Genomic DNA, 21,966 nt, shown 5'->3' with positions numbered 1-21,966 from the left:
CTACTACATAGGTATCCTATCCTACTACACAGGTATCCGATCCTACTATCCTACAACACAGGTATCCTATACTACCATCCTACTACAAAGGTATCCTATCCTACCATCCTACTACACATGTATCCTATCCTACCAATCTACTACACAGGTATCCTATCCTACTACACAGGTATCCTATCCTACCATCCTACGACACAGGTATCCTATCCTACTACACTAGTATCCTATCCTACCATCCTACGACACAGGTATTCTATCCTACCTTCCTACTACACAGGTATCCTATCCTACCATCCTACGACACAGGTATCCTATTCTACTACACTAGTATCCTATCCTACTACACAGGTATTCTATCCTACCTTCCTACTACACAGGTATCCTATTCTACCATCCTACGACACAGGTATCCTATCCTACCATCCTACTACACAGGTATCCTATCCTACCATCCTACGACACAGGTATTCTATCCTACCTTCCTACTACACAGGTATCCTATCCTACCATCCTACGACACAGGTATCCTATTCTACTACACTAGTATCCTATCCTACCATCCTACGACACAGGTATTCTATCCTACCTTCCTACTACACAGGCATCCTATCCTACCATCCTACGACACAGGTATCCTATCCTACCATCCTACCACACAGGTATCCTATCCTACCATCCTATGACACAGGTATCCTATCCTACCATCCTACTACACAGGTATTCTATCCTACCATCCTACTATACAGGCATCCTTTTCTACGACATATGTATCCTATCCTACCATCCCACTACACAGGTATCCTATCCTACTATCCTACAACACAGGTATTCTATCCTACCATCCTACAACACAGGTATTCTATCCTACCATCCTACTACACGGGTATCCTATCCTACCATCCTACGACACAGGTATTCAATCCTACCATCCTACAACACAGGTATCCTATCCTACCATCCTACTACACAGGTATCCTATCCTACCATCCTACTACACAGGTATCCTATCCTACCATCCTACTACACAGGTATTATATTCTACCATCCTACTACACAGGTATCCTATCCTACCATCCTATAACACAGATATCATATCCTACAACACAGGTATCCTATCCTGCCATTCTACTACACAGGTATCCTATCCTACCATCCTACTACACAGGTATCCTATCCTGCCATCCTACAACACAGGTATCCTATCCTACCATCCCACTACACAGGTATCCTATCCTACCATCCTACTACATAGGTATCCTATCCTACTACACAGGTATCCTATCCTACCTTCCTACTACACAGGTATCCTATCCTACCATCCTACGACACAGGTATCCTATCCTACTACACAGGTATCCTATTCTACAACACATGTATCCTATCCTACCATCCTACGACACAGGTGTCCTATCCTACCATCCTACTCCTACCTCAGGCTGTGTGAGGCGTGGAGGGGGTGTTCTATACTGTCTGTCTGTGTTCCTGTAGGGGAGTGTGTGAGGCGTGGAGGGGGTTTTCTATACTGATGAAGGAGCATGGGCAGTGGGCGGAGCTAGCCGGTCATGATTACGTCATGGATCTGGTGGGTATATCACACACACCACATACACACATTAAGCTAACTGAGAGTTCTCAGGCTAACTGAGAGTTATCAGGCTAACTGAGAGTAATCAGGCTAACTGAGAGTTATCAGGTTAACCGAGAGTTATCAGGTTAACTGAGAGTTATCAGGCTAACTGAGAGTTATCAGGCTTTCTGAGAGTTATCAGGTTAAACGAAAGTTATCAGGTTAACCGAGAGTTATCAGGCTAACCGAGAGTTATTAGGTTAACTGAGAGTTATCAGGCTAACTGAGAGTTATCAGGTTAACTGAGAGTTATCAGGTTAACTGAGAGTTATCAGGTTAGCTGAGAGTTATCAGGCTAACTGAGAGTTATCAGGCTTTCTGAGAGTTATCAGGTTAACCGAGAGTTATCAGGCTAACCGAGAGTTATCAGGCTAACCGAGAGTTATCAGGTTAACCGAGAGTTATCAGGCTAACTGAGAGTTATCAGGCTAACTGAGAGTTATCAGGCTAACTGAGAGTTATCAGGCTAAGGCTAACCGAGAGTTATCAGGCTAACTGAGAGTTATCAGGCTAACTGAGAGTTAACTGAGAGTTATCAGGCTAACTGAGAGTTATCAGGCTAACTGGCCCTAACTGAATCCTGTTTTAGATCTCAGACTTTGAAAACATCTGGCCCTAACTGAATCCTGTTTTAGATCTCAGACTTTGAAAAGGTCTGGCCCTAACTGAATCCTGTTTTAGATCTCAGACTTTGAAAACATCTGGCACTAACTGAATCCTGTTTTAGATCTCAGACTTTGAAAACGTCTGGCCCTAACTGAATCCTGTTTTAGATCTCAGACTTTGAAAAGGTCTGTCCCTAACTGAATCCTGTTTTAGATCTCAGACTTTGAAAACGTCTGGCCCTAACTGAATCCTGTTGTAGATCTCAGACTTTGAAAAGGTCTGTCCCTAACTGAATCCTGTTGTAGATCTCAGACTTTGAAAACGTCTGGCCCTAACTGAATCCTGTTGTAGATCTCAGACTTTGAAAACGTCTGTCCCTAACTGAATCCTGTTTTAGATCTCAGACTTTGAAAAGGTCTGTCCCTAACTGAATCCTGTTTTAGATCTCAGACTTTGAAAAGGTCTGGCCCTAACTGAATCCTGTTTTAGATCTCAGACTTTGAAAACATCTGGCACTAACTGAATCCTGTTTTAGATCTCAGACTTTGAAAACGTCTGGCCCTAACTGAATCCTGTTTTAGATCTCAGACTTTGAAAACATCTGGCCCTAACTGAATCCTGTTTTAGATCTCAGACTTTGAAAAGGTCTGGCCCTAACTGAATCCTGTTTTAGATCTCAGACTTGGAGCTGCCGTCCGACTTCCCCAAACAGAAGAGTTACTTCATCATCTCAGCTGAGGATCCTAATAGGGTTCGAACCAATGCCAGCCTGTGAGTCCAAACACACACAAACCCAAACCCTTCACTGGGGAGCTAACACAGGTCTCAGGGAATGTTACTAATCACCCAGCCAGGAGGATTGGTTCATCAGGGAAATGGTGGGCTCTGATTGGCCCAACACACTAATCACCCAGCCTGTTTGTGTGTGACCAGAACTATGTTTGGCAGTGGTTTTGACAGTGATGAAGAGCTGCCCCCGCCCTTCCTCAGCACCACCCAACCTGCGTACAGCCTGCCAGGCTCTGACGGATACTCCAGCCACGGTACACACACACACACACACACACACACACAACACACAGCACACAACACACAACACACAACACACAGCACACAGCACACAGCACACAGCACACACACACACACACACAGCACACACAGCACACACACACACAGCACACAGCACACAACACACAACACACAACACACACACCAGTATAGTGATATTAACAGTGTCTCCTCTCCAGTGGAGTCTGATGTGTTCAGCGATGGTCAGACTCAGAGAGGGGTGGATCGCTACCTGGACAGCCTCTTCAACCCTGTGTTATCAGACGGCAGCACGGTGAGACACACACAGTGTGTGTGTGTGTGTGTGTGTGTGTGGGTGTGTGTGTGTGTGTGTGTGTGTGTGTGGGTGTGGGTGTGTGTGTGTGGGTGGGTGGGGGGGTGGGTGGGCAGTATGAATGGAGCAGACTGCAGCGGGGGATTAAGTTACTAAACTACACAGGTATCATATCCTACCATCCTACCGTATTTCATACAACCGGAGGGCTGCTGGATTCAGACCCCAGGTTCCTTCTTCTGCCGTAGGGCCCTGGAGCATAACATAACATATCATAACATATAACATAACACATCATAACATAACACATCATAACATAACACATCATATCATAACACATCATAACACATCACAACACATCATAACACATCACAACACATCACAACACATCATAACACATCATACCACATCATAACATAACACATCATATCATAACACATCATATCATAACACATCATAACACATCACAACACATCACAACACATCACAACACATCACAACACATCATAACACATCATAACACATCATAACACATTATAACACATCATAACACAACACATCATAACACATCATAACACATCATAACATAACACATCATAACACATCATATCATAACACATCATAACATAATACATCATAACATAACACATCGTAACACATCATAACACATCATAACACATCATAACACATCATAACATAACACATCATAACACATCATAACACATCATAACATAACACATCATAACACATCATAACACATCATAACACATCATAACACATCATAACATAACACATCATAACACATCATAACACATCATAACACATCATATCACATCATAACACATCATAACACATCATAACACATCATAACACATCATAACATAACACATCATAACACATCATAACATAACACATCATAACATAACACATCATAACACATCATAACATAATACATCATAACACATCATAACACAATACATCATAACACATCATAACACATCATAACATAATACATCATAACACATCATAACATAACACATCATAACACATCATAACATAATACATCATAACACATCATAACATAACACATCATAACACATCATAACACATCATAACACATCATAACATAATACATCATAACACATCATAACATAATACATCATACCACATCATAACACATCATAACATAACACATCCTAACACATCATAACATAACACATCATAACACATCATAACATAATACATCATAACACATCATAACACATCATAACATAACACATCCTAACACATCATAACATAACACATCATAACACATCATAACATAATACATCATAACACATCATAACATAACACATCATAACATAACACATCATAACACATCATAACACATCATAACATAACACATCATAACACATCATAACACATCATAACATAATACATCATAACACATCATAACACATCATAACACATCATAACATAACACATCATAACACATCATAACACATCATAACACATCATAACATAACACATCATAACACATCATAACACATCATAACACATCATATCACATCATAACACATCATAACACATCATAACACATCATAACACATCATAACATAACACATCATAACACATCATAACATAATACATCATAACACATCATAACACAATACATCATAACACATCATAACACATCATAACATAATACATCATAACACATCATAACATAACACATCATAACACATCATAACACATCATAACATAATACATCATAACACATCATAACATAATACATCATAACACATCATAACATAACACATCATAACACATCATAACATAACATATCATAACATAACACATCATAACACATCATAACATAATACATCATAACACATCATAACACATCATAACACATCATAACACATCATAACACATCATAACATAACACATCATAACACATCATAACATAACACATCATAACACATCATAACATAACACATCATAACACATCATAACACATCATAACATAACACATCATAACACATCATAACATAACACATCATAACACATCATAACATAATACATCATAACACATCATAACACATCATAACACATCATAACATAACACATCATAACACATCATAACACATCATAACACATCATAACATAACACATCATAACACAACACATCATAACACATCATAACACATCATAACATAACACATCATAACACATCATAACATAACACATCATAACATAACACATCGTAACACATCATAACATAACACATCATAACACAACACATCATAACACATCATAACACATCATAAAATAACACATCATAACACATCATAACATAACACATCATAACACATCATAACATAATACATCATAACACATCATAACACATCATAACACATCATAACATAACACATCATAACACATCATAACATAACACATCATAACACATCATAACATAACACATCATAACACATCATAACATAACACATCATAACACATCATAACATAACACATCATAACACATCATAACACATCATAACACAACATAACACATCATATCACATCATAACATAACACATCATAACACATCATAACACATCATAACATAACACATCATAACACATCATAACACATCATAACACATCATATCACATCATAACACATCATAACACATCATAACACATCATAACATAACACATCATAACACAGCATAACATAACACATCATAACACATCATAACACATCATAACATAATACATCATAACACATCATAACACATCATAACACAATACATCATAACACATCATAACACATCATAACATAATACATCATAACACATCATAACATAACACATCATAACACATCATAACATAACACATCATAACACATCATAACATAACACATCATAACACATCATAACATAATACATCATAACACATCATAACACATCATAACATAACACATCATAACACATCATAACATAACACATCATAACACATCATAACATAACACATCATAACACATCATAACACATCATAACATAACACATCATAACACATCATAACATAATACATCATAACACATCATAACACATCATAACACATCATAACATAACACATCATAACACATCATAACACATCATAACACATCATAACATAACACATCATAACACAACACATCATAACACATCATAACACATCATAACATAACACATCATAACACATCATAACATAACACATCATAACATAACACATCATAACACAACACATCATAACACATCATAACACATCATAAAATAACACATCATAACACATCATAACATAACACATCATAACACATCATAACATAATACATCATAACACATCATAACACATCATAACACATCATAACATAACACATCATAACACATCATAACACATCATAACATAACACATCATAACATAACACATCATAACACATCATAACATAACACATCATAACACATCATAACATACCACATCATAACACATCATAACACATCATAACACAACATAACACATCATATCACATCATAACACATCATAACATAACACATCATAACACATCATAACATAACACATCATAACACATCATAACATAACACATCATAACACATCATAACATAACACATCATAACACATCATAACACATCATAACATAACACATCATAACACATCATAATACATCATAACACATCATAACACATCATAACATAACACATCATAACACATCATAACATAACACATCATAACACATCATATCATAACACATCATAATACATCATAACACATCATAACACATCATAACACATCATAACATAATACATCATAACACATCATAACATAACACATCATAACACATCATAACACATCATAACACATCATAACACATCATATCATAACACATCATAACATAATACATCATAACATAACACATCATAACACATCATAACACATCATATCATAACACATCATAACACATCATAACACATCATAACATAATACATCATAACACATCATAACACATCATAACACATCATATCATAACACATCATAACACATCATAACATAACACATCATAACACATCATAACACATCATAACATAATACATCATAACACATCATAACATAACACATCATAACACATCATATCATAACACATCATAACACATCATAACACATCATAACACATCATAACACATCATAACATAACACATCATAACACATCATAACACATCATAACATAACACATCATAACACATCATAACACATCATAACATAACACATCATAACACATCATAACACATTATAACACATCATAACACATCATAACACATCATAACACATTATAACACATCATAACACATTATAACACATCATAACACATCATAACACATTATAACACATCATAACACATTATAACACATCATAACACATTATAACACATCATAACACATCATAACACATCATAACATAATACATCATAACACATCATAACATAACACATCATAACATAACACATCATAACACATCATAACACATCATAACACATCATAACACATCATAACATAACACATCATAACATAACACATCATAACACATCATATCATAACACATCATAACATAACACATCATATCATAACACATCATAACATAACACATCATAACACAACACATCATAACACATCATAACACAACATAACACATCATAACACATCATAACACATCATAACACATCATAACACAACATAACACATCATAACACAACATAACACATCATAACACAACATAACACATCATAACACATCATAATACATCATAACACATCATAACACATCATAACACATCATAACAACACATCATAACACATCATTACATAACACATCATAACACATCATAACACATCATAACACATCATAACATAACACATCATAACACATCATAACATAACACATCATAACACATCATAACACATCATAACATAACACATCGTAACACATCATAACACATCATAACACATCATAACACATCATAACACATCATAACATAACACATCATAACACATCATAACATAACACATCATAACACATCATAACACATCATAACATAACACATCATAACACATCATAACATAACACATCATAACACATCATATCATAACACATCATAACACATCATAACACATCATAACATAACACATCATAACACATCATATCATAACACATCATAACACATCATAACACATCATAACATAACACATCATAACACATCATAACATAACACATCATAACACATCATTACATAACACATCATAACACATCATAACATAACACATCATAACACATCATAACATAACACATCATAACACATCATAACACATCATAACACATCATAACATAACACATCATAACACATCATATCATAACACATCATAACATAACACATCATAACACATCATAACATAACACATCATAACATAACACAACATAACACATCATAACACATCATAACACATCATAACACATCATAACATAACACATCATAACACATCATAACATAACACATCATAACACATCATATCATAACACATCATAACACATCATAACACATCATAACATAACACATCATAACACATCATATCATAACACATCATAACACATCATAACACATCATAACATAACACATCATAACACATCATAACATAACACATCATAACACATCATTACATAACACATCATAACACATCATAACATAACACATCATAACACATCATAACATAACACATCATAACACATCATAACACATCATAACACATCATAACATAACACATCATAACACATCATAACATAACACATCATAACACATCATAACACATCATAACATAACACATCATAACACATCATAACACATCATAATACATCATAACACATCATAACATAACACATCATAACACATCATAACACATCATAACATAACACATCATAACACATCATAACATAACACATCATAACACATCATAACACATCATAACATAACACATCATAACACATCATAACACATCATAACACATCACAACACATCATAACATAACACATCATAACACATCATAACACATCATAACACATCATAACACATCATATCATAACACATCATAACATAATACATCATAACATAACACATCATAACACATCATAACACATCATATCATAACACATCATAACACATCATAACACATCATAACATAATACATCATAACACATCATATCATAACACATCATAACACATCATAACATAACACATCATACCACATCATAACACATCATAACATAATACATCATAACACATCATAACATAACACATCATAACACATCATAACACATCATAACACATCATAACATAACACATCATAACACATCATAACACATCATAACATAACACATCATAACACATCATAACACATCATAACATAACACATCATAACACATCATAACACATCATAATACAACATAACACATCATAACACATCATAACACATCATAACACATCATAACACATCATAACACAACACATCATAACACATCATAACACATCATAACATAACACATCATAACACATCATAACACATCATAACACATCATAACATAACACATCATAACACATCATAACACATTATAACACATCATAACACATCATAACACATTATAACACATCATAACACATCATAACACATCATAACACATCATAACACATTAGAACACATCATAACACATTATAACACATCATAACACATCATAACACATCATAACACATCATAACACATCATAACATAATACATCATAACACATCATAACATAACACATCATAACACATCATAACACATCATAACACATCATAACATAACACATCATAACACATCATAACATAACACAACATAACACATCATAACACATCATAACACATCATAACACATCATAACATAACACATCATAACATAACACATCATAACATAACACATCATAACACATCATATCATAACACATCATAACATAACACATCATAACACATCATATCATAACACATCATAACAATACACATCATAACATAACACAACATAACACATCATAACACAACATAACACATCATAACACAACACATCATAACACATCATAACACAACATAACACATCATAACACAACATAACACATCATAACACATCATAACACATCATAACACATCATAACACAACATAACACATCATAACACAACATAACACATCATAACACAACATAACACATCATAACACATCATATCACATCATAACACATCATAATACATCATAACACATCATAACACATCATAACATAACACATCATAACACATCATAACACATCATAACACATCATAACATAACACATCGTAACACATCATAACACATCATAACACATCATAACACATCATATCATAACACATCATAACATAACACATCATAACACATCATAACATAACACATCATAACATAACACAACATAACACATCATAACACATCATAACACATCATAACACATCATAACATAACACATCATAACACATCATAACATAACACATCATAACACATCATATCATAACACATCATAACACATCATAACACATCATAACATAACACATCATAACACATCATATCATAACACATCATAACATAACACATCATAACACATCATTACATAACACATCATAACACATCATAACATAACACATCATAACACATCATAACATAACACATCATAACACATCATAACACATCATAACACATCATAACATAACACATCATAACACATCATAACATAACACATCATAACACATCATAACATAACACATCATAACACATCATAATACATCATAACACATCATAACACATCATAACATAACACATCATAACACATCATAACACATCATAACATAACACATCATAACACATCATAACATAATACATCATAACACATCATAACACATCATAACACATCATAACACATCATAACATAACACATCATAACATAATACATCATAACACATCATAACACATCATAACACATCATAACATAATACATCATAACACATCATAACACATCATAACACATCATAACACATCATAACATAATACATCATATCACATCATATCACATCATACCACATCATAACACATCATAACTTCATAACACATCATACCACATCACATCATAACACATCATAACACATCATAACACATCATAATACATCATAACTTCATAACACATCATAACACATCACAACACATCATAACTTCATAACACATCATAACACATCATAACACATCATAACACATCATAACACATCATAACACATCACACCACATCATAACTTCATAACACATCATAACACATCATAATACATCATAACTTCATAACACATCATAACACATCATAACACATCACAACACATCATAACTTCATAACACATCATAACACATCACAACACATCATAACTTCATAACACATCATAACACATCATAACACATCATAACACATCATAACACATCATAACACATCACAACACATCATAACTTCATAACATAACACATCATAACTTCATAACATAACACATAATAACACAACATAACCTATGAAGGCATTGAACCCCTGAACTAGCTCACATTCTCCCAATGTTTGTGTCTGTTTGGGGGATTGGGAGCAGAGCAGAAGGTTGTGTGTCTGTCTGGGGGGGTTGAGAGCAGAGCAGAAGGTTGTGTGTCTGTCTGGGGGGGTTGAGAGCAGAAGGTTGTGTGTCTGTCTGGGGGGGTTGAGAGCAGAGCAGAAGGTTGTGTGTCTGTCTGGGGGAGCAGAGCAGAAGGTTGTGTGTCTGTCTGGGGGATTGGGAGCAGAAGGTTGTGTGTCTGTCTGGGGGATTGGGAGCAGAAGGTTGTGTGTCTGTCTGGGGGATTGGGAGCAGAAGGTTGTGTGTCTGTCTGGGGGAGCAGAGCAGAAGGTTGTGTGTCTGTCTGGGGGATTGGGAGCAGAGCAGAAGGTTGTGTGTCTGTTTGGGGGATTGGGAGCAGAGCAGAAGGTTGTGTGTCTGTCTGGGGGAGCAGAGCAGAAGGTTGTGTGTCTGTCTGGGGGATTGGGAGCAGAAGGTTGTGTGTCTGTCTGGGGGAGCAGAGCAGAAGGTTGTGTGTCTGTCTGGGGGGATTGGGAGCAGAGCAGAAGGTTGTGTGTCTGTCTGGGGGGATTGGGAGCAGAGCAGAAGGTTGTGTGTCTGTCTGGGGGATTGGGAGCAGAAGGTTGTGTGTCTGTCTGGGTGATTGAGAGCAGAGCAGAAGGTTGTGTGTCTGTCTGGGGGAGCAGAGCAGAAGGTTGTGTGTCTGTCTGGGGGAGCAGAGCAGAAGGTTGTGTGTCTGTCTGGGTGATTGGGAGCAGAGCAGAAGGTTGTGTGTCTGTCTGGGTGATTGAGAGCAGAGCAGAAGGTTGTGTGTCTGTCTGGGGGAGCAGAGCAGAAGGTTGTGTGTCTGTCTGGGTGATTGGGAGCAGAAGGTTGTGTGTCTGTCTGGGGGATTGGGAGCAGAAGGTTGTGTGTCTGTCTGGGGGATTGGGAGCAGAAGGTTGTGTGTCTGTCTGGGGGATTGGGAGCAGAAGGTTGTGTGTCTGTCTGGGGGATTGGGAGCAGAAGGTTGTGTGTCTGTCTGGGGGAGCAGAGCAGAAGGTTGTGTGTCTGTCTGGGGGATTGGGAGCAGAGCAGAAGGTTGTGTGTCTGTTTGGGGGATTGGGAGCAGAGCAGAAGGTTGTGTGTCTGTCTGGGGGAGCAGAGCAGAAGGTTGTGTGTCTGTCTGGGGGATTGGGAGCAGAAGGTTGTGTGTCTGTCTGGGGGAGCAGAGCAGAAGGTTGTGTGTCTGTCTGGGGGGATTGGGAGCAGAGCAGAAGGTTGTGTGTCTGTCTGGGGGGATTGGGAGCAGAGCAGAAGGTTGTGTGTCTGTCTGGGGGATTGGGAGCAGAAGGTTGTGTGTCTGTCTGGGTGATTGAGAGCAGAGCAGAAGGTTGTGTGTCTGTCTGGGGGAGCAGAGCAGAAGGTTGTGTGTCTGTCTGGGGGAGCAGAGCAGAAGGTTGTGTGTCTGTCTGGGTGATTGGGAGCAGAGCAGAAGGTTGTGTGTCTGTCTGGGTGATTGAGAGCAGAGCAGAAGGTTGTGTGTCTGTCTGGGGGAGCAGAGCAGAAGGTTGTGTGTCTGTCTGGGTGATTGGGAGCAGAAGGTTGTGTGTCTGTCTGGGGGATTGGGAGCAGAAGGTTGTGTGTCTGTCTGGGGGATTGGGAGCAGAAGGTTGTGTGTGCAGCTCTTAGGGTGTGTATGGTATTACCCAGGGAGGATAGAGTTCCAATGACTGGGCCAATTACGGACCTCCCTCTCTGTTCCTCGCTGTCCTTTCCTCTGTCTCTCTCACTCCGTCCATCAGCCTGTTTTAGTCTCAACACTGTTCTCCGTCTCTCTCAGGACCTGGACAAGCCAGCCAGTATGACAGGCCGGATGAAGGGAGGAGGAGGAATAGGAGGAGGAGAGGAGGAGAGGGGTAAGGCCCCCTCCAGCAGACCATATCCCCCAGGACTACAGCCCGGAGGTCTGTCTGTCTGTCTGTCTGTCTGTCTGTCTGTCTGTCTGTCTGTCTGTCTGTCTGCTCCCCAATTCTTTCTCTGTCTGTCTGTCTGTCTGTCTGTCTGTCTCTCGCTCTCTCTCTCTCTCTCTGTCGATTTCAATTTCAATTGAAGGGCTTGTTGTCATGGGAAACATGTTAACATTGCCAAAGCATGTGAAGTAGATAATAAACAAAGTGAAATAAACAATAAAAATTACTCACAGAAGTTCCCAAAAAATAAATACATTTAAAATGTAATTTTATGTGCAAATAGTTAAAGAACAAAAGGGAAAATAAATCAACATAAATATGGGTTGTATTTACAATGGTGTGTGTTCTTCACTGGTTGCCCTTTTCTTGTGGCAACAGGTCATACATCTTGCTGCTGTGATGGAACACTGTGGAATTTCACCCAGTAGATATGGGAGTTTATCAAAATTGGGTTTGTTTTTTAATTCTTTGTGGATCTGTGTAATCTGAGGGAAATATGTGTCTCTAATAAGGTCATACATTGGGCAGGAGGTTAGGAAGTGCAGCTCGGTTTCCACCTCATTTTGTGTGCACATAGCCTGTCATCTCTTGAGAGCCATGTCTGCCTACGGTGGCCTTTCTCAATAGCAATGCTATGCTCACTGAGTCTCTACAAAGCTTTCCTTAAGTTTGGGCCAGTTACAGTGGTCAGGTATTCTGCCACTGTGTACTCTCTGTTTAGGGTCAGTCACAGTGGACAGGTATTCTGCTACTGTGTACTCTCTGTTTAGGGTCAGTCACAGTGGACAGGTATTCTGCTACTGTGTACTCTCTGTTTAGGGTCAGTCACTGTGGTCAGGTATTCTGCCACTGTGTACTCTCTGTTTAGGGCCAGTCACTGTGGTCAGGTATTTTGCCACTGTGTCCTCTCTGTTTAGGGTCAGTCACTGTGGACAGGTATTCTGCTACTGTGTACTCTCTGTTTAGGGCCAGTTACAGTGGTCAGGTATTCTGCTACTGTGTCCTCTCTGTTTAGGGTCAGTCACTGTGGACAGGTATTCTGCTACTGTGTACTCTCTGTTTAGGGCCAGTTACAGTGGTCAGGTATTCTGCCACTGTGTACTCTCTGTTTAGGGTCAGTCACAGTGGACAGGTATTCTGCTACTGTGTACTCTCTGTTTAGGGTCAGTCACAGTGGACAGGTATTCTGCTACTGTGTACTCTCTGTTTAGGGTCAGTCACTGTGGTCAGGTATTCTGCCACTGTGTACTCTCTGTTTAGGGCCAGTCACCGTGGTCAGGTATTCTGCCACTGTGTACTCTCTGTTTAGGGTCAGTCACAGTGGACAGGTATTCTGCTACTGTGTACTCTCTGTTTAGGGTCAGTCACAGTGGACAGGTATTCTGCCACTGTGTACTCTCTGTTTAGGGCCAGTTACAGTGGTCAGGTATTCTGCCACTGTGTACTCTCTGTTTAGGGTCAGTCACAGTGGACAGGTATTCTGCTACTGTGTACTCTCTGTTTAGGGTCAGTCACAGTGGACAGGTATTCTGCTACTGTGTACTCTCTGTTTAGGGTCAGTCACAGTGGACAGGTATTCTGCCACTGTGTACTCTCTGTTTAGGGCCAGTCACCGTGGTCAGGTATTCTGCCACTGTGTACTCTCTGTTTAGGGCCAGTCACCGTGGTCAGGTATTCTGCCACTGTGTACTCTCTGTTTAGGGTCAGTCACTGTGGTCAGGTATTCTGCCACTGTGTACTCTCTGTTTAGGGCCAGTCACCGTGGTCAGGTATTCTGCCACTGTGTACTCTCTGTTTAGGGCCAGTCACCGTGGTCAGGTATTCTGCCACTGTGTACTCTCTGTTTAGGGCCAGTCACAGTGGACAGGTATTCTGCTACTGTGTACTCTCTGTTTAGGGCCAGTCACAGTGGACAGGTATTCTGCTACTGTGTACTCTCTGTTTAGGGTCAGTCACAGTGGTCAGGTATTCTGCCACTGTGTACTCTCTGTTTAGGGCCAGTCACAGTGGTCAGGTATTCTGCCACTGTGTCCTCTCTGTTTAGGGTCAGTCACAGTGGTCAGGTATTCTGCCACTGTGTACTCTCTGTTTAGGGCCAGTCACAGTGGTCAGGTATTCTGCCACTGTGTACTCTCTGTTTAGGGTCAGTCACAGTGGTCAGGTATTCTGCCACTGTGTACTCTCTGTTTAGGGTCAGTCACAGTGGTCAGGTATTCTGCCACTGTGTACTCTCTGTTTAGGGCCAGTCACTGTGGTCAGGTATTTTGCCACTGTGTCCTCTCTGTTTAGGGTCAGTCACTGTGGACAGGTATTCTGCTACTGTGTACTCTCTGTTTAGGGCCAGTTACAGTGGTCAGGTATTCTGCTACTGTGTCCTCTCTGTTTAGGGTCAGTCACTGTGGACAGGTATTCTGCTACTGTGTACTCTCTGTTTAGGGCCAGTTACAGTGGTCAGGTATTCTGCCACTGTGTACTCTCTGTTTAGGGTCAGTCACAGTGGACAGGTATTCTGCTACTGTGTACTCTCTGTTTAGGGTCAGTCACAGTGGACAGGTATTCTGCTACTGTGTACTCTCTGTTTAGGGTCAGTCACTGTGGTCAGGTATTCTGCCACTGTGTACTCTCTGTTTAGGGCCAGTCACCGTGGTCAGGTATTCTGCCACTGTGTACTCTCTGTTTAGGGTCAGTCACAGTGGACAGGTATTCTGCTACTGTGTACTCTCTGTTTAGGGTCAGTCACAGTGGACAGGTATTCTGCCACTGTGTACTCTCTGTTTAGGGCCAGTTACAGTGGTCAGGTATTCTGCCACTGTGTACTCTCTGTTTAGGGTCAGTCACAGTGGACAGGTATTCTGCTACTGTGTACTCTCTGTTTAGGGTCAGTCACAGTGGACAGGTATTCTGCTACTGTGTACTCTCTGTTTAGGGTCAGTCACAGTGGACAGGTATTCTGCCACTGTGTACTCTCTGTTTAGGGCCAGTCACCGTGGTCAGGTATTCTGCCACTGTGTACTCTCTGTTTAGGGCCAGTCACCGTGGTCAGGTATTCTGCCACTGTGTACTCTCTGTTTAGGGTCAGTCACTGTGGTCAGGTATTCTGCCACTGTGTGTCTCTGTTTAGGGTCAGTCACAGTGGTCAGGTATTCTGCCACTGTGTACTCTCTGTTTAGGGTCAGTCACCGTGGACAGGTATTCTGCCACTGTGTACTCTCTGTTTAGGGCCAGTCACAGTGGACAGGTATTCTGCTACTGTGTACTCTCTGTTTAGGGTCAGTCACTGTGGTCAGGTATTCTGCCACTGTGTACTCTCTGTTTAGGGCCAGTCACCGTGGTCAGGTATTCTGCCACTGTGTACTCTCTGTTTAGGGTCAGTCACAGTGGACAGGTATTCTGCTACTGTGTACTCTCTGTTTAGGGTCAGTCACAGTGGACAGGTATTCTGCCACTGTGTACTCTCTGTTTAGGGCCAGTTACAGTGGTCAGGTATTCTGCCACTGTGTACTCTCTGTTTAGGGTCAGTCACAGTGGACAGGTATTCTGCTACTGTGTACTCTCTGTTTAGGGTCAGTCACAGTGGACAGGTATTCTGCTACTGTGTACTCTCTGTTTAGGGTCAGTCACAGTGGACAGGTATTCTGCCACTGTGTACTCTCTGTTTAGGGCCAGTTACAGTGGTCAGGTATTCTGCCACTGTGTACTCTCTGTTTAGGGTCAGTCACAGTGGACAGGTATTCTGCTACTGTGTACTCTCTGTTTAGGGTCAGTCACAGTGGACAGGTATTCTGCTACTGTGTACTCTCTGTTTAGGGTCAGTCACAGTGGACAGGTATTCTGCCACTGTGTACTCTCTGTTTAGGGTCAGTCACTGTGGTCAGGTATTCTGCCACTGTGTGTCTCTGTTTAGGGTCAGTCACAGTGGTCAGGTATTCTGCCACTGTGTACTCTCTGTTTAGGGTCAGTCACCGTGGACAGGTATTCTGCCACTGTGTACTCTCTGTTTAGGGCCAGTCACAGTGGACAGGTATTCTGCTACTGTGTACTCTCTGTTTAGGGTCAGTCACTGTGGTCAGGTATTCTGCCACTGTGTACTCTCTGTTTAGGGCCAGTCACCGTGGTCAGGTATTCTGCCACTGTGTACTCTCTGTTTAGGGTCAGTCACAGTGGACAGGTATTCTGCTACTGTGTACTCTCTGTTTAGGGTCAGTCACAGTGGACAGGTATTCTGCCACTGTGTACTCTCTGTTTAGGGTCAGTCACAGTGGTCAGGTATTCTGCCACTGTGTACTCTCTGTTTAGGGCCAGTCACCGTGGTCAGGTATTCTGCCACTGTGTACTCTCTGTTTAGGGTCAGTCACAGTGGACAGGTATTCTGCTACTGTGTACTCTCTGTTTAGGGTCAGTCACAGTGGACAGGTATTCTGCTACTGTGTACTCTCTGTTTAGGGTCAGTCACAGTGGACAGGTATTCTGCCACTGTGTACTCTCTGTTTAGGGCCAGTCACCGTGGTCAGGTATTCTGCCACTGTGTACTCTCTGTTTAGGGTCAGTCACAGTGGACAGGTATTCTGCTACTGTGTACTCTCTGTTTAGGGTCAGTCACAGTGGACAGGTATTCTGCCACTGTGTACTCTCTGTTTAGGGTCAGTCACAGTGCTCAGGTATTCTGCCACTGTGTACTCTCTGTTTAGGGTCAGTCACAGTGGACAGGTATTCTGCCACTGTGTACTCTCTGTTTAGGGCCAAATAGCATTCTAGTTTGCCCTGTGTTTTTGTTAATTACTTGACACATTGGAAATAATTATCTTTTTGTTTTCTCATGATTTGGTTGGGTCTAATTGTGCTGCTGTCCTGGGGCTCTGTAGGGTGTGTTTTCTCATGATTTGGTTGGGTCTAATTGTGCTGCTGTCCTGGGGCTCTGTAGGGTGTGTTTTCATGATTTGATTGGGTCTAATTGTGTTGTTGTCCTGGGGCTCTGTAGGGTTTGTTTTCTCATGATTTGGTTGGGTCGAATTGTGCTGCTGTCCTGGGGCTCTGTAGGGTTTGTTTTCATGATTTGATTGGGTCTAATTGTGCTGCTGTCCTGGGGCTCTGTAGGGTGTGTTTTCATGATTTGGTTGGGTCGAATTGTGCTGCTGTCCTGGGGCTCTGTGGGGTATGTTTGTGTTTGTGAACAGAGCCCCAGGACCAGCTTGCTTAGGGGACTCTTCTCCAGGTTCATCTCTCTGTGGGGTGTGTTTGTGTTTGTGAACAGAGCCCCAGGACCAGCTTGCTTAGGGGGACTCTTCTCCAGGTTCATCTGTTGTTTACTTAACCTTTATTTAACCAGGCAAGTTAGTTAAGAACAAATTCTTATTTACAATGACGGCCTACGTCCTGAGGGGACGGGGGCCTGGGATTAAAAATATAACATAAAAGTACAATATAAATATAGGACAAATCACACATCACAACAAGAGAGACAACAACACTACATAAAGAGACCTCAGACAACAACACACATCACAACAAGAGAGACAACAACACTACATAAAGAGACCTCAGACAACAACACACATCACAACAAGAGAGACAACAACACTACATAAAGAGACCTCAGACAACAACACACATCACAACAAGAGAGACAACACTACATAAAGAGAGACAACACTACATAAAGAGAGACAACACTACATAAAGAGAGACAACACTACATAAAGAGAGACAACACTACATAAAGAGACCTCAGACAACAACACACATCACAACAAGAGAGACAACACTACATAAATAGACCTCAGACAACAACACACATCACAACAAGAGACACAACACTACATAAAGAGAGACCTCAGACAACAACACACATCACAACAAGAGAGACAACACTCCATAAAGAGAGACAACACTACATAAAGAGAGACAACACTACATAAAGAGACCTCAGACAACAACACACATCACAACAAGAGAGACAACACTACATAAATAGACCTCAGACAACAACACACATCACAACAAGAGACACAACACTACATAAAGAGACCTCAGACAACACACATCACAACAAGAGAGACAACACTACATAAAGAGAGACAACACTACATAAAGAGACCTCAGACAACAACACACATCACAACAAGAGAGACAACACTACATAAAGAGACCTCAGACAACAACACACATCACAACAAGAGAGACAACACTACATAAAGAGACCTCAGACAACAACACACATCACAACAAGAGAGACAACACTACATAAAGAGAGACCTCAGACAACAACACACATCACAACAAGAGAGACAACACTACATAAAGAGACCTCAGACAACAACACACATCACAACAAGAGAGACAACACTACATAAAGAGAGACCTAAAGACAACAACACACATCACAACAAGAGAGACAACACTACATAAAGAGAGACCTAAAGACAACAACACACATCACAACAAGAGAGACAACACTACATAAAGAGAGACCTAAAGACAACAACACACATCACAACAAGAGAGACAACACTACATAAAGAGAGACCTAAAGACAACAACACACATCACAACAAGAGAGACAACACTAAATAAAGAGAGACCTAAAGACAACAACACACATCACAACAAGAGAGATAACACGACATAAAGAGACCTCAGACAACAACACACATCACAACACACAACAAGAGAGACAACACTACATAAAGAGAGACCTCAGACAACAACACACATCACAACAAGAGAGACAACACTACATAAAGAGACCTCAGACAACAACACACATCACAACAAGAGAGACAACACTACATAAAGAGAGACCTAAAGACAACAACACACATCACAACAAGATACACCACAACACTACATAAAGAGAGACCTAAAGACAACAACACACATCACAACAAGAGAGACAACACTACATAAAGAGAGACCTAAAGACAACAACACACATCACAACAAGAGAGACAACACTACATAAAGAGATACCTAAGACAACAACACACATCACAACAAGAGAGACAACACTACATCAAGAGAGACCTAAAGACAACAACACACATCACAACAAGAGAGACAACACTACATAAAGAGAGACAACACTACATAAAGAGAGACCTAAAGACAACAACACACATCACAACAAGAGAGACAACACTACAACAAGAGAGACAACACTACATAAAGAGAGACAACACTACATAAAGAGAGACAACACTACATAAAGAGACCTCAGACAACAACACACATCACAACAAGAGAGACAACACTACATAAAGAGACCTCAGACAACAACACACATCACAACAAGAGAGACAACACTACATAAAGAGACCTCAGACAACAACACACATCACAACAAGAGAGACAACACTACATAAAGAGAGACCTCAGACAACAACACACATCACAACAAGAGAGACAACACTACATAAAGAGACCTCAGACAACAACACACATCACAACAAGAGAGACAACACTACATAAAGAGAGACCTAAAGACAACAACACACATCACAACAAGAGAGACAACACTACATAAAGAGAGACCTAAAGACAACAACACACATCACAACAAGAGAGACAACACTACATAAAGAGAGACCTAAAGACAACAACACACATCACAACAAGAGAGACAACACTACATAAAGAGAGACCTAAAGACAACAACACACATCACAACAAGAGAGACAACACTAAATAAAGAGAGACCTAAAGACAACAACACACATC

The 21,966-nt window shown here is 39.6% G+C and overlaps 1 protein-coding gene across 1 annotated transcript in view; it reads left to right on the top strand.

Annotated features, from left to right (window-relative positions):
* Positions 1-21,966, top strand: part of LOC139422611 (unconventional myosin-XV-like) — a 206,940-nt gene that overhangs the window by 82,885 nt on the left and 102,089 nt on the right. The window contains exons 31-35 of the mRNA XM_071173757.1: positions 1,489-1,582; positions 2,907-3,004; positions 3,167-3,276; positions 3,481-3,575; positions 14,124-14,247. Coding sequence (XP_071029858.1) covers positions 1,489-1,582; positions 2,907-3,004; positions 3,167-3,276; positions 3,481-3,575; positions 14,124-14,247 — 521 coding nt within the window. The remainder of the gene's footprint in view (positions 1-1,488; positions 1,583-2,906; positions 3,005-3,166; positions 3,277-3,480; positions 3,576-14,123; positions 14,248-21,966) is intronic.

This window comes from Oncorhynchus clarkii, chromosome 12, assembly GCF_045791955.1.
Source record: "Oncorhynchus clarkii lewisi isolate Uvic-CL-2024 chromosome 12, UVic_Ocla_1.0, whole genome shotgun sequence".
In the NCBI taxonomy this organism is placed as follows: Eukaryota; Metazoa; Chordata; class Actinopteri; order Salmoniformes; family Salmonidae; genus Oncorhynchus; species Oncorhynchus clarkii.
The sequence above is the reverse complement of the archived record's forward strand: the minus strand, read 5'-3'. Positions and strand labels throughout refer to the sequence as shown.